Consider the following 16166-nt stretch of genomic DNA (forward strand, 5'->3'; position numbering starts at 1 on the left):
TGTTCTGTAACAAGTGTTTTTTGATGGAGATAACTCATGATCACAGTTATATATGTTCATATAAAATCACACGGCCAGAGAGAGAGAGAGAGAGAGAGAGAGAGAGAGAGAGAAGGCTTCATGAAGTGGGAATGGTGATGATGATGGTGATGGTTGTGGGTTTGCTTAAATTATGAAAATGGAGAGAGAGAGAGAGAGAGAGAGAGAGAGAGATGAGGTGGCCAGCTGGTGGATGGGTGGAGTGGAAAACGGATTGGAGGGGGACCTTGATTCCATCTTTGTTCCCCTTTTCTTATTTTTTTTTTTTTCCTTTTTTGATGCATTCTTTTTTTCTTCACTCATAAGGTAATCATCATATCTGTATGAGAATAGAGCATATTTTGCTTCCACTTCACATAATCCCCTTCTCTCTCTCTCTCTCTCTACATATATATGTATATGTTGTATATATCTGTATCATCGATTTATATGTTCACAATTGTACTTGAAGTATGAGAGAGAGAGAGAGAGAGAGAGAGAGAGAGAGTAGAGAAGTACTTGGGGCACATTTCCTTAGCCAATCCCGAATAAGTTTTGGTTGGTATGTTGTTTTCAGATTATTCATTACAAATTTTGCTGCATGAGACCAACAAGATTAACAACATTCTAAGCATGTCCCATTCCACCCATCTTCTCCCTCTCCCTCTCCCTTAATTTGATCTTCTTCTTACACACTTCTCAAGCAAATTACCTGCCGCCTTACTCATCTCCTTATTCTTATTATTATATATTACTTATTCAAACCAATATTAATTTATGCGTTCAATTTTGACCAAATATAATCATTTATACTACTTCCCACCAACCTTCTTAATTCTTGTTGAAGAAGGGAATAACCAAATAAATGAATAAAATATCCATTACAATTGATAAAATGATGCGTTACACATACACATACAATGTTGTATGTGTATGAGGGCAAGAGAAATCATTGCACGATTGGTTAATTGCTGTTGCAAAATTACTCTAAAACGTTCCGCCATGGCCATTTGTTTTTTCCAACTACTTCTTCTTCTTGTTGATGAAGGATATCCATCTTAAGTTCTTCACTGATTTGATGCTACTTTGAACATTCTTAATTATATGAAACTATATATGCATCCATTCATCGCAATTATCATCACTGAGCATCTAGTTCTTGTAATTAATCCTTTTCTTTTTTTTAACAAATTACGCATTGAGAGAGTAGACTCCTGTAATTTGGGTTTCCGATTAATAATTCTTGATCTACCCTTAGGACGAAATAGCTTAGCAATTTGGAGCTTCATACATTATTAGTATTACCCACAACATTTTGTTCTTTTCATAAGAACTTTGTCTGTTCATCTGGTAGGTTTACTAGAAACATGCAATATTTTACAATTTATGTGCCCAAAATCTATGTACGAAATTATCACCATAATCATCGGAAATCCATCAAGTCATCAACAGACATCCCTGTCATCACCTTCTTATTGTTTTGTTTTTTTCCTTTTTTGTCTGTTGTGTGTGTGTGTGTGTTGGGGGGTTGGGGGGGGGGGGGGGGGGGGGAGGCTAAGTAAACATCCCTGTCATCACATTCATACATGGACAATATCAATTTTTGCTTCGGGGTCTGGTCAATACATCTGTCGAAAATCTACTTAGGAGATGGGGAATGAAATCTTGATGATCATGCATGCCGATGGGGACAGCAAGATCTGGGGACAAAATAGTGAAGAGAGAAGAAAGCCCCCAAGCTACTCAAATGTTTCAAAAAGCCGCCTCATCTGGCAGTGCACAAACAGCTGTATTGAAAACTTTGCCATGCTTATCAGCTACAATCAAGCAACATGCTACTTTGTTATCAAGACAAGAAAAAGCCATCTAGGTTTCTCTGTACATTTGTTCTGATCAAATAAAAGTTCTTCTCTTCCCGGACATGATTGCTGCCCTTATCTCAACATGTAGTACATTACAAATGCCATTCATGACTCCAAAAGTGAATACTTTCAAGAGACAAATATCTAGGAATAGGTGGGACGATCATCCATTAAGGGGTTTATTCCAAACGAAAGACCAGGGGCTTTTAACCCTTTCTAGTACACGTTTAAGGAACTCACGCAAGAAGTGTTGAGGTCAACTGGGTAGCTTATTATTTTCAACAAGATGAATCCAATCAACATGAAAGGGGGAGAGAGGCCATGATACTCAAAAGCCAAAACGCAACAAGAAGGTTGTCCTTCTTAGTGTCGATTAGAAGGTTTAAAAACATGCCACTCTCTTCAGAGGCTACCAAAATTGACTGGCTCCCGTAGGAATCTCTCCATCTGTCTTGCTCTAGTCTTAATGGACATATCAAAAACCTTTTGCCCAAATTCCACCACTATTCCACCAATAATATTGGGATCGATCTGGCATAGGAATGGTAAAATTAGAGAACTTCAATATGAAACAATGTTGAAGAACAGACAGAAAGGGGGCGAACACACAGCGGTTTAAAGTTTGCAGGTAAAAATACCTTCTGCTCAAGCTTGACCTTCTTCCCATGTCCAATTATATTCTGCAGGGTTTCTTTCAGCTCTTTCTCCTCTTCTGCAGGTAGAGGCTGCATGAACAGCCAAAAACTGTAAGAGCTTAAAGGAAGTGTTGCCAACACCCCCACCAACATCAAACTTTAATTTTCTTGCAAAATCAGAATTGTCACAACAAATTTGAGGAAACAGAAGTTGCAGAAGAAATACTTCAGCATGTATTAAATCACAGAATCAACTTACATAAGGACAGATGCCAAAACATACAGGAGAATTTGTATGGACTTCAGGCAAACCACAGAACTAAATGGTTCAACTCTTTCGCCTGCCACTTCAGAGCTTCCAGTTCTGGATTGCTAATGAGATTGAATGCACCGACAAAGGAAACCACCAAATAAGTCGAGTTCTTCGCCCCCCCCACCCCCCCACCCCCCCTCTTATAATGGAAACTGTCAAATATCCTCACAGGGGCAGTGTCCCCCACAGAAGTTAGTGCCTAACCATGCCCTAAAATAGCATAAAAGAACTTATCAAATTTTCCTTAAATAGACAACAGATCCTTAATAGCATGCAACAAAAAGCCCATTCCATTTTACTGAAATCTATTAGGTCTCAAAAAATCTAGAGTTAAAATAATATTCAGTTTAACACAAATAATAGAGAATCATAACACAGAGCTACTAGGAGCAAGAGTTGCCACAAAGACAACTCAAGACTCAGTACTGAAGAACATGTTTAAGAATTGGAGAAAATGAGGCTTTGCTATCATGAAAGGTATATGAAGAAAATAAGGCACCACATTAAGAAGAAGGAATTGATGTCTGTGCACTTAAAAAGTGCTGTTTCACAACCTGAGGTTAAGGCTGAGAACAAAAATGATCTTTCACCAACTCTCACAAAGCTGGGTGCCTTGCGCATCGGAATGCCTTTTTTCCTGGTCTCATCATCAAATACATTAGAAAGCAGAATAATTAACACATTATCTGAAGGTCAACCTGGAATCCACGGATTCTATGGTGTGAATAAGGTTTCTTTTCACACCTGAAAACAGAGCACATATTGGACTTGGCTAAGTATCATTAACTTGGTTACAAGGCTGCTACAGGAGTTTTGTCTTCTAGGGGTCGGAGTCTTCTATTATTTTGTGTCTAAGAATATCATAAAAAATCACGTGGCTTAATCTTCTGACTTTAAGCCACATGATTGAGGATTAAGGTAGTCAAGCTTTCTTTTTTCTAACTGTCTTTGATAATTATTCCGACTTTATTTTTTTTTCCCCCTCCCTAGCTTTAAGTTGTTTTAACCAAATTCATACACGCCAGAGATCCCCATTCCTGGAGATCCTGATTGCAGTCTCTGTGATCTGGGGCCACCAAAGAACTGCAATCCAGATTGCAACTCACCAAATTATGGAACAAACCTTATTCCAATTCACCAAATTATACCCTTAACTCACCCCAAACATCCCTCCCCCCCCCCCGGCACGAGAATAAATAAACATATATATAATTTGATGATGCAACCAATCCAACCTACTACTCTCAAGCACAGGAATAGTAGAAAGAGGCATGACATGAGTAGAAGTTGCAAAAGGGTGCTTGTAGTAAGGGCGAGTCTGCTACCTTCAGGCAGGTAGTGACTCTCTTCCCCAACATCCTACTTAGCACCTGTGCCTTCTGTTTTCTAAAACTAAATCAGATTTACAAATGTAAACCAATCACAACTTTAAAAGTAGCACAATACAGATTAAACCTAAAGCCCATGGCCAGAAAATTCAAGAAGAATTACAAAAGAACCTACAAGCATTCTAGAATTATCAAAACAAATAACCTATAAAATCCAGCATGTACTTTCTTGCATATGCTCTACATATCAAACAAAATATAACAGGAGAATGAAATATTAGATGATATGTGAACCTAAAATAAAAGAACAAGGGCCCAACAACAATTACTGGTTTTATGAGACCCCTTCATAAGTTCTATCCATAAATGTTCTATGTGATGCAAGCCTGACACTCATATGGAATGGACTGAAGTGCTTTTTACCTCCTACAACTCCTTATTCATATCTTTCACAAGTCATTAGATCTTCAATCCCTTTCAAGAATCTTGAGAACTCCAATTATATAGGATCTAAGCACAAATAATTAAATATAGAAAAAAAAATAGAACTTTCCAAAGATTGTTTGCTCAAAGAAAATGCATATCATCATATCCTGGTGACTCCAATATACAGCAGCTAATAACAAGCATGTTCTGTTTCTGTTTTTTTAATAAGTTGGAAACATCAATCATTTTTCCTTCTATAATTGTACTCCAGCACTGAATGCCTATCTAAACACACAGAGAGTAAAAAAGGAAGGACAAGAACAGCCATGGATTTCGTATTCATTCTCCAGACTCAACTCTTAAACATACTGATCTGAATAAAAATTGAATTCTAAGAAGTAGAACTTACAATAACAGTTGTGATAGTAGCTTTCACTTCTCCCCTGTGGGCCATGGTCAATTCTGTAAATCTCTTTGCTATGGTTTCTATGTTTCTTAGCCTCCCATTCTCAGCCAAAACAACTGGAATCAAATAAAACAAAAAGACAATTATAGAAGTTAACAGAAACTGATATTGATTCCAACCAACTCAATGAATTTGAAAAGTGAAATGAAAATCAACCATCTACGGTTCAATTAGCAATAGCAAAGAAGGCAAGTAGAACCAACTACATACATCTCATAAATATATTGGGTCTAGAGTATCTACATCAAGATGACAACAGGTCCTACATTGTAAAAACAGGTTCAGAAGATATCAGATTCTCGTTCAATTATGTACAGACACAAAAATGCCAGAAATACAAATTCAAGTTTTACTCATGATTTTATAAATAAAGGTTTAGTCTTTGGGGAAAACAACATGATCATAACAAAACTCAGCTAGCAGAGAACCTTATTAGAAGGAAGAAAATGTAAACAAATTCAAGAAACATTGATTCAACCACAAGAAGCTGATAAACTTGTGAGATGCTACATTCAAAGATAATAGCACTTGACATTTTGCAAGTATTGTCTGTGTGAGATATTTAGGGGTTGTTTAATTGTAGAAAACATTATCCAATTTTCCACTTCACCTCCAATTTTCCTTTTCCAACAAAAATTTACAAAACATGTTGAAATGTCAAATATAGGAATATTTTATTCTACTTTGAAAAACTAGGAAATACGTTCAAAATGATCATTTTTCAACATACAAATTCAAAAATTTGTGTACCAGACCTCAATCACAAGTCAGTAGTCACAACCCATAAATACTGCAATAGAGCTCATCCCTCTTAACAGAATCCAAAACCCACAATTTTAGAGGAAAATCATGATCATTTTGGGTGGTCCAATAATTGCTGCAATGCATCATAAACTCTTTTGCATGATAAATAGCTTCCAACATCAAAATTCTATCAATTTTCTGAATATAATAGGGAACTTTTTATAGGGCCTTCTTCAGCATTGACAAAAGGGGACACCTTCCTCCAACATCAAGGAATTATGCAAACCCAAACAGGAGAACTCCTCCAACATCAAGGAATCATACATTGCTGGAGTTGCAATAAACACTAGCCAATAATATTCAGTTAAGAAACAAGGGGGGTGGAAGGAAGAATGAAGGAAAGAACAACCAGAAAAAAGGGAAAGAACAGAGGGGAAAACAGCAGGAGATGGAAGCATGTGCATGAGGGAAGAACAGCCAGAGGAGGGAAGGAGTAGGGGTAGTGAGGGACGGAGCAACATCAGGGAAGAAGCCAGAGGAGAAGGATAGGAGCAATGGTGATGACTGTGCATGAAGACTCTGGTGGAAGAGGAGAGGAGCAATGATGAGGGACTGTGCATAAGGAGGGCTGTGTTTGAGAACTAAGACCAATTGAAAGAACTGTATTTTCCATTTGGAATACGCAGTCCAAATTAGTAAGGAAAATCTTGGAGAACAGGTGTATTTGTCTTTTCCATTTCATAGTTTAAAGTTGGAAAAGTAGAAAATTGATTTTTTTTTTCTAATAAAATTGAAAGGTTTTGTCATTTGAACCTGTTTTCTAATTTCTGTGGAAACTGTTTTTAAACTGAATAGCCCCTAAACATTCGAAGTTGATGGAAGTTCTGTCATCATCAGTAATCACCAAAAACTTGGCACGTGTATCAAAACACCTTTGGAATAACCAAATATGCCACTCCCGTAGAACTTATACACAATGTACACTGTTTTTTTCCCTATCAAAATTACCTGTTAGGGAAAGAAAATGTATCAGCTTTGGGCATCCTTCTTTATAGAGAGAATAGCATGTTAAGATGGCCACATTAACCCATTAAATATTCATCAAAAGTATTCCACTCAAGCATCAGACCTCCATCAAGGCATAAAGCACAGAAAACTTCCACTGACTGGACCTAGAGAACATATTTTTGTAAGGGAAAAGTTGATTCAATAGCATATCTACCCAGGTCAAGAGGCAGGATTTCTTCTTGGCAGTCCAGCTTCTAATTCATGGAACCCAGAACATGCTATGGTTTCTGCTTTGGTCTCCTTGCCCCTAATGTGCTTAATCATGATCAGCATGTAATAAGGTCACAAATTGATTCTGGAGGTTTTTTGAGGAGAGAATATGGTCTTTTTTTTTTCCCTTCATTTGGGGGTAGGTTCTTTTTTTTTTTTTGGGGGGGGGGGGGGGGGGGTTGTTAAGGGCTGGTTGTTTGGTTGGGCTTTGGAGGGTTCATTGTAACCAGGTGGGTTGAGTTTTTTGGGTTGACCCTCTTGAAGGGAAAATGACCATGTTTTGGCCACAGGATTGGCTGGATCATAAACCCCTTCACGGATCTTTCCTTAATCATTTTCACCTAGTAACAGTATGCAAGGGGTATTGGGTGAAAGCTTCTCTCTATCCTCTAATGGCATGGCCTAGAACTTTCTATTCAGGCATAACCTCCATGATAGAGTGACTGATCTCATGATCATTCCATTTCTAGCCAAGAGATATTTTCCAGCAAAGACAGGCATTTTCTGTTCACATGTTTTATAGGAGCTTCTTTGTCAAGCAGGGATTGCCTTACTTCTCATGAAGTCATCTACAGACTCGACACTCCTAGAGTGGTGCTGCGCTAGTGCTTCATGAGCAAAAAGAGCAAGGGGATGACTAATTACTTCCTTATGGAGTGGCAGTGGCCATTTGGGCCTCAACTTTTTCCATTTTCATGGTCTAGAATATAAATGTGGGCCCTGGTAGTATCAGTAAGGTTGTTCTTTTATGACTAGAAGGTCCAAATTTGAGTTGTGAAAACAGCCTCTTTGCAAAGCAAAAGTAAAGCTACGTACAAAAATAAACTTTTCCTGAACCTTGCAAAATGGAGAGCTTCATACACTTGGAATGCCCTTTCTTTTATTTTTCTTCCTTTTTCCCCAGTAAAGTTCCATTGGCGACTCCCTTTTCAGTGCATAGAAGACAACGTCAATAATAGTGTTGGATTGTCAACACTTACGGGGTTGTGGGTGCTTGACTCTCTTTTTGGGTTCAGAAAGTTGCTGCCCCTTGTATGATGTGGTCTTACATGGAGAGCAATAGCAGAGCTTTCAAGGTCATTAAGCATCAAGTGCCTAATCATATTATGAAGTGACTCAGTTTTTGTGGATGAGAAATCAAAGTCACTTTTTTGTCAAGCTTTTGATCCATAATTTGGATATTTGTATGCCTGTGATATATAAGCTCTTTGCTCTTTGTAACACTGGGTGTTGGTCCTTTTTCTCATAAGCTTTGCCCTCACAGGAGGTACTTTTCTAGTCTATAGAATTTTATCTATCATTATAGAAAAAAGATCTTAGTAATATTTAAATCAAGAAGCTAGTTTTTACAGAGGTATCCATGTAAAACACAACCCAGCAGCAATTGCCTAAGCAATATACATATAATCAGATTGGAATTATCTAAAATGAAACGCACACCTCTGGTAAAGCAAGTCAAATCAGTATAAAAAATAATCTGGAAGCAGCTGCCTTTTTTAATAAATTTAGATACACCCCTTTTACTTTTAAAGAGATCAAGATAACATTTAAATTGAAGACAGAAAAACAGTTTCTTTCTGAGCAAAAAGTTTTTGTTGAGCATCGTGGGATTGATTGTGTGTGCATGGTAATGTTTTTGGAGTCCTTCCATATGTGATCTATTATCGTCAGCAGCAAGGCGACAAGATTCTGATAATAAGATAAGACGATATGCAGCAGATTACTGAGAAGTAAATTATTAAAGGAAGAAGATTAAGATAAGCTACAGCTGCCGTCCCTAATTGCTAGGAGAAGATAAGGCTACATCCATTCCTAAGATTTAGGAGAAAAAATCTCTCCTTAATCAATTGTTGGTTTTGTATTTTAAATTCCTAGATTTTTGGTAGCTTGTGTATTTAAAGAAGCTGCTTGTATCATTTGTGATATACAGGAATAATACTTCGGTTTCCCTATTCATTCCTTAGGGTTTTGTTAATCTTAGCCTGATACGATAAACCCTAGTGCCTTCATTGCACAGCTCACAGCCCTTTCATCGTTTTTCTTCATCTTTGAGTGCCTTTATTACACAGCCTGCATTGTTTCACCTAGGATTCATTCCATGCCATCTTTAAACCTTATTGCCTTTATTACACAGCCTGCATTGTTTCACCTAGGATTCATTCCATGCCATCTTTAAACCTTATTGCTCAAATCAAAAAACCATGTCTGAAATCTCGGAAACAACAGCCCCTACCATGAGTTCTGGAGACATCAGTTCAGTTGATCAACCCAATGGAGGAGGAGAACTACTGAGTGTTCATCAATCCTACCGGCTAGATGGGAGAAATTATCTCCAATGGGCCCAGCTTATCAAAACTTTCGTTAAGGGTCGTGGGAAAGGTAGCCATCTAACCAGATTACCCCCATAGAAGGAGGATCCATCTTTCACAGTATGGAATGTGGAAGATTCCCTGATCATGTCGTGGATATGGAGTACCATGCAGCCAGAAATCAGCAAGAACTACAAGTTCTTGAGCACAGCAAGGGAGATATGGAAAACTGTCCAACAAATCTACTCCAAGGTCAAGGATGCATCGGTGATTTTTCGAGGTAAAAACTAAGATAAGTACCACAAAACAAGGTCAGTTATCAGTTACTGATTATTTCAATAAGATGAAAGGATTGTGGCTAGAGCTGGATCAATATCAGGTAATAAAGATGGTATGTAGTGAGGATGCTGCCACCCTCAATCGGATGCTTGAAAGGGACCGGATTGTTGAGTTCTTGGCAGGCCTAAACCTTGAGTTTGATCAAGTTATGGTTTAAGTTTTAGGTAAGGATAAACTTCCTAGCCTAAATGAGGTTTTTGCCATCATAAGGAGTGAAGAGAATAGAAGATATGTGTTATGGTAGTTAGCTGAGTAATCTAAATAAATGTGTAGTTAGTTAGGCTACTAGAATTTGAATTTCCATTTTAGCATGCTGGCAGAATGAATGTTCCAGCATGTTGTTAGCCATTGTAAGCGCACATGGGCAAGGGACCAACCGTTTTTGGAGCCCAAACTTAGCCCGGATCAGTATAACTGATCAAGTGCCAAACTACACATGTTGAATGAAATTGGAAATTAGTTTCCCTCCAATTCTCTCTCTCTAAATCTCTCTCTCTGTTCTGATCTCTCTCTCCTTCCCAAATATCTTCTATTCTCTCCCAATTCTCGTTATCAATTCCTCGAGAACTCTCTTGTCAAACTTGTAATCTGACAATATACTATGCTTACAAAACATAACACTGAAGGGTCAACTCTTGTGACCAGCAACAAAGAATGAGGAGGAACTAAATTTGGAAAACAAGTTGTTCATAACCAAGGGTCCAATCATGAGGGGCAATGGTGCACATATTGTTAGAAGCCACGGCATACCAGGGAAACATGCTTCAAATTGCATGGAAAATAAGCTATTTTGGGCCGAATTGGAGGCTTCAAGAACATGAAGCCTCAGGGCTATATATCCAACAAAGATCCGGAGGAAGTTGCTCATAAAGGGGACATAGCTGAGGCTGGTTCTACTCAGCTAAATCCAGAGGAGCTAAGCAAGCTAAAAGCCTTCCTTCGGGCATTCCAAGATGGAGCATCTTGCTCACTGGTACAGCAAGGTAAATCACTAACTTCTGGGATTTTTTCAGCTCCTAAATCTGATAGGAATAACATGTGGATCCTTGATTCAGGAGCCACTGACCATATGACCCCTTGTTTACATGTTTTTGACACCTATGAACCCTTTAAAATCACTAAACACGTTACCATTGCAAATGGAACATCTGGGCCTATTTCTGGAAAAGGCACAGTTTCTTTTAACCCTTGGCTGCCCTTTAATAATGTTCTTCATGTTTCAAAATTGACAGCAAGTCTGATTTCTATTCATAAACTAACTAAAGACTTGAACTGTTTTACTGTTTTTTCTCCACACATGTAAGTTTCAGGCCAAGGACTCAGGGAAGATGATTGGTGTGGCTAATGAGCACAATGGACTCATTATCTCGAAAGGACAGAACACTTATTCTGAAAGGAAACAGAATGGGGAGGCTTGCTTATCTCAATCTACTTCTAATATCTCTTCTATTTGGTTGCATCATTTTAGGTTAGGTCATCCCCCATTTGTTTGTTAAAACAAATGTTCCCTACTTTGTTCAATTCTTTAGATCCAAACAATTTTCAATGTGATGAATGTATTGTGGCTAAACATCATCAGGTTTCTTATCCAATCAGCAATAAATTTTCTTCTCAACCATTTAATCTAATTCATTCTGATATTTAGGGTCCATCTAAGATTGCAAACTGTTCTAGGGAAAAATGGTTTATATCTTTCACTGATGATTGTACTCGTATGTGTTGGGTGTTTCTTCTAAAAGATAAGACTGCCATTGGGTCTGTTTTACCTTCTTTTTGCAAAATGATTTACACCCAATTTGGCACTCCTATCAAGAAGTTTAGGACTGATATTGCAAGGGATTATTGCAATAATCACTTGCATCAGAACTTCCAACAAGAGGGTATTATTCATGAATCCTCTTGCATTGATACTCCACAACAAAATGGAGTAGCTGAAAGGAAAATGAGACATCTTCTCAATGTCACCCAACCCCTTCTTCATCATCATGATATTCCAAAAAAAATTTGGGGAGAAGCTGTGTTAACAGCCACCTATGTTATAAATAGGGTTCCCTCTAAAGTGCTGAAAAATAGGAGTCCATTCCAACAGTTAGCATTTTTTTTCCCAGATCTTACCCTTCATTCTTCCTTACCTCTTAGAGTGTTTGGATGTGTTTGTTTTGTCCACATACCTAAAGTACATAGGGAGAAGTTGGATCCTAGGGATCTTAGGTGTGTTTTTCTTGGGTATTCTCCTACCCAAAAAGGCCTATAAATGCTACCATCCAACCACTCGAAAATTCTCTGTCTCAAAAGATTAACTTTCCTTGAAAACCAATCTTTCTTTGGTTTTTCTTCATCTGGACAGCAGGAAAATTCCCTTAGACCTGCTGATTTAGATCTCGAGAACCTGTTACCTACCCTTGATATAACTCCTAATGATCCCATTCTGTCTACTGCCCCTATGCATGTTTCTCAACTACAGTCTGATGAACAAGCTATGCCTAAGCTGTCAACTCCTATTAGATTCAAGGGTTCACCTTTTGTGTACAAGAGAAAACAGTCCATGGATGAGCCACAGCCACCACCAGCATCAACCACCGATCCCAGTTTGGAAGTTGCTCATCATGAGGAGGACTCAACCAGCACCTCTTAACAATATTAGTATCATAAATTGTAAAAATAAGCTTTCTAATTTTCTACATTCTGTAGAAAAATCTTTTAGAAAATAAGACTGGTTTTCCACAACTAAATAGCCCTTAAGTAATCCAAATTTCCCATCCTGCTAAGGAATGCAATAAAGATTTCATCTGTCTAAATCTTTCCCGAGAGCAACTTAGGGGGAGTAATAATACAATCTCGGTTATCTCTTTTATCATCACATCTCAAAATCATTGACAACATTTTGCACTAACCTCTTGTGTACCTCATTAGCCTCAAAACCTTCAGGCTTGTCTAAATGTTCATGAGGGGAGGGCAAAAGAGAAAATGAATCTCCTTATTTTAGTCTTTAAAATAATTATGCATTCCACAATTAGTTCCAATTATGAGATTACCGCCATGATCTGTCCACGATTGCTACAACGCCTAACACTCAGTTCTCCCCTTGAAAAATCAAGTAGAAAAATAATGGCACAACATACATAAAGCTCAATTTCCTTCAAAAGAGAGACATAAAGCTCAACTCAATTATTACTCGCTAGGCTAAGTTGATTCGGATCTTCATCTTTCTCCAGCCAGCTAGAGTCCAAACTCCTGGGGACATTTTCCTTCTTCGATATACCAAACAGACCCTTCCCGGTAAATCAACTTCATCCATTGTTCACTTGCAACAGTTCGTAAGCTGGTCAACTAATATCTTTAAGCCATTTTTACAAACCCTTTTTGTTGGACAACACAAGTCCAAAGTACAGAGTAAGGGGGTGTTTGACTTATTGGTTTGACCACTTATAAGCTATTGGATTGGCTTATAAGCTATGCAGCTTATAAGCTCTTCCAATAGTGTTTGAGAAAAGCTCCCCCAAGCTTTTCCAAATAAGCTCCTAGGAGCTTTTTGCATTGACCAAGGAAGTGTTTGATTTACCCTCAAAACAAAATATATATTTCCAGCCAAACACCTTTCTTCATCCTTCTGCCTTTTCTCGCCACCGCCTCCAACTGGACCCATTGCCATCGTTTGTCGTCCATCGCCCTCCATCTGACTGCATCGCCGTCCTCCTCCATCGCCGTTGTCCATCGCCCCAGCCCATCGCCGTCACCTCCATCTTCTCCTCCGTTGCTTCCATTGTCACCTCCTCTCACCCTCGCCCACTTCTTTATTCATTGTATATATATATATATATATAACATATATATATTTTAATATATATTGAATTAATATATTTAACATCTTTATTAAAAATTAATATTTTTATAAATTTTATTTGCATCATTCAATACATCTATTTTCGTCTTTTGTCAAGTTTTGATAGTTTATCAATTTTTTGAAACAAAACACATAATTATTAATTGATAGTTTAAAAGTACATATATCCAAACCTTACAACGTTACTTAATTTTTAAGTTTTATATAAATTAAGAACTAAATAACTTAAAAGCTATTGAAAAAAAAGATAAGAAACACCCCCTAAAGCCCATCAAAACAAAAATTTTCTCTTATCGAATGATATAGACAAGAAAACACTAACAAAATCAACCGGTAGGCAGGTCATGTTCAGAATAGGAACCAGAAAAGAAATTAGCGAACAAATTGCAAGTTTCGGAATACCTCGGGATGTGTGATGTAGGGTAAATCAAGGAACGTTGGATGGTGGAGAGAGGATCGGCCGATCTCAGAATCCTCTGCACGAGAGGAACGGTTGATGATCTCAGACGCCCAGCCATTGCCATTTTCCCCGAAACAAAGAAGCCGCCTAATAATCCTTTTGTTCAGCACAGACGACACACGACAGAAACGATCAGTTTTTAGTCGGGGAAATGTTAGGGTGATTCATGAATGCACGCTTCTTCAGCGCCACTGGTACCCTTTGGGACACGTGTACGTTGTTTCAAAGTCTCTTCTTTTGAATTTTGATAGTAATACTATTTCCAAAAAAATCTTAAAATACCATTAATATTCACATATTCTTTTGAACGTAATTTTTTATATAATTTTATATATTTTGATCTTTTTCTACGTTCTTTTTTTTATCTTTTTCTATACTTTGAAATAATTTTTTAATTATGTAAATAAAAAAAATGATAACTTTGAATTGTACCAAATTTAAAATCAACGAAATTGATATGTTGGTCAACCTTATATTGCCCGACATGAGCTCCACTATGGGGAGGGGCAATTGCACGGGGTGGGGATGGGACCCGCATCAGGCAACATAAGGTTGTCCGACGCAAACAACAGATCAATCCTCTTAAAATCAAATAAATTTATTTCTTGTTTCGTACTCTTTTATTATGATCTATTGTATTGGTATACTTATTTTCAATTCAAGTTTTTTAATTATGGAAAAAAATCTATCTCTATATATTTCTCTAAAGAATGTATCTTTCATTATAATTCTTATACGATAAGTAGATTTTTTTATCAAATAACTACATCCTCGAGCTCGACCTTTGAATTTCTTCGTGGTAGTACCCTCGTGAACTTGGTTTTTACTAATTATTAAATTAAGTTTTTCAGAACCCAAAATATAACTACCAATATTAAATCTGAGACAATTGTTTGAGGAATCATTGGGTTTAATTTTGATTTTTTTTAAGAAAATAAAGAATATTTCTTTTAAAAGAATACTAAAAATGTGATTTATTATAAGTTGTTTGTGTAGTTTTTTTTTATGCAATTTATTGTAATATTTTGATAAATAATTTAACATTAATAATCTCTTGAGACTTTTTTACTTAATAATACTTTTTAAATTAAAATATTTTCCTTCTCTTAAGCAAAATTCTAATTTCTCCATTTCGAAGATAAAGTGATTTGCTCATTTTCATTATGAAAAAATTACATACGATATTTTTAGAGTTTAGCATAATAGCAAGAATTATCCCTAACATTTGAAAAAATATGAATACCCTTGACATTTAATGCTATATTACACGAAGATATGGAAGAAGAGGAATCTCTGTCAACTCTGTTAGCTCTTCCAACTCTTCATTCGCTAAGTTCTCCGACTAAAGAGGTGAGAGTATAGGCCTAAAGTAGCTATCATGTTCTTGAAATGTAACATCAATACTAACCAATAATCTTTGGGTAAGAAGATGATAACCCTTGTAATTCTTTTATGTGGTAGAATATCCTATAAAAACATATTTGAGAGCTCTAGGATTCAATTTACCAGTAATAAGAGAATGGTTTCTTACATAACAAGTGCAACCAAATAGTTTTGGTGGAATTATATAGGATGATGTCCCCAGCAACAATTCTAATGGAGTTTTGAAGTCAAGAGTCTTTAGGCATCCTATGATGAGATATGCAAGTGTAAAAATTGCATCTCCCCATTAGATTTTTGGAACCCTTGTAGTAAATAAAAGAGACCTTACCACCTCTAATAGATGTTGATTCGTCCTCTCAGTTACAAGATTTTGTGCTTGGGTGTTTACACAACTAGTTCGATATACAATCCCTTAGTCCCTTAGATACTCTTGGAAGCTTCTATCTTTGTACTTCAATCCATTGTCACCTCTAATAAATGTTGATTCGTCCTCTCAACTACAAGATTTTGTGTTTGGGTGTCTACACAACTAGTTCGATATACAATCCCTTAGTCCCTTAGATACTCTTGGAAGCTTTTATCTTTGTACTTCAATCCATTGTCACTTCTTAATACCTTGATTTTAGCACCAAACTAATTAAAAATCATTTTGTGAAATAAAGGTAATGAACCATCTATAACCATCTATAGCAAAAAATAAAGGTAATGAATCATCTATAACCAGTCAATGATACTACCCTATAGGACACCAAACATTTGAG

At 37.0% G+C, this 16166-nt stretch overlaps 1 protein-coding gene across 1 annotated transcript; it reads right to left on the reverse strand.

Annotated features, from left to right (window-relative positions):
* Positions 1 to 1614: 1614 nt before the first annotated feature.
* LOC127787609 (ATP synthase subunit O, mitochondrial-like) lies at positions 1615 to 14159 on the reverse strand. Its single transcript, XM_052315672.1, has 6 exons — positions 13965 to 14159; positions 6233 to 6420; positions 6049 to 6120; positions 4992 to 5104; positions 2519 to 2605; positions 1615 to 2411 (listed from the first exon to the last, which is right to left on the reverse strand). Exons 1-6 carry the CDS (start codon positions 14084 to 14086, stop codon positions 2283 to 2285), a joined length of 711 nt encoding a protein of 236 aa, XP_052171632.1. The 5' UTR covers positions 14087 to 14159; the 3' UTR covers positions 1615 to 2282.
* Between the last annotated feature and the right edge of the window lie 2007 nt (positions 14160 to 16166).

Source organism: Diospyros lotus, chromosome 12 (genome assembly GCF_014633365.1).
Source record: "Diospyros lotus cultivar Yz01 chromosome 12, ASM1463336v1, whole genome shotgun sequence".
Taxonomy (NCBI): domain Eukaryota; kingdom Viridiplantae; phylum Streptophyta; class Magnoliopsida; order Ericales; family Ebenaceae; genus Diospyros; species Diospyros lotus.

Coding starts and splice junctions, on each gene's coding strand:
- LOC127787609 (XM_052315672.1), bottom strand. CDS start 14,086: ATGGCAATGGCTGGGCGTCTGAGATCATCAACCGTTCCTCTCGTGCAG. Junction 6,121..6,232: donor ACATGCTTCCATCTCCTGCT/GTTTTCCCCTCT, acceptor TTGCAACTCCAG/CAATGTATGATTCCTTGATG. Junction 2,412..2,518: donor AGGTCAAGCTTGAGCAGAAG/GTATTTTTACCT, acceptor TTCCTATGCCAG/ATCGATCCCAATATTATTGG.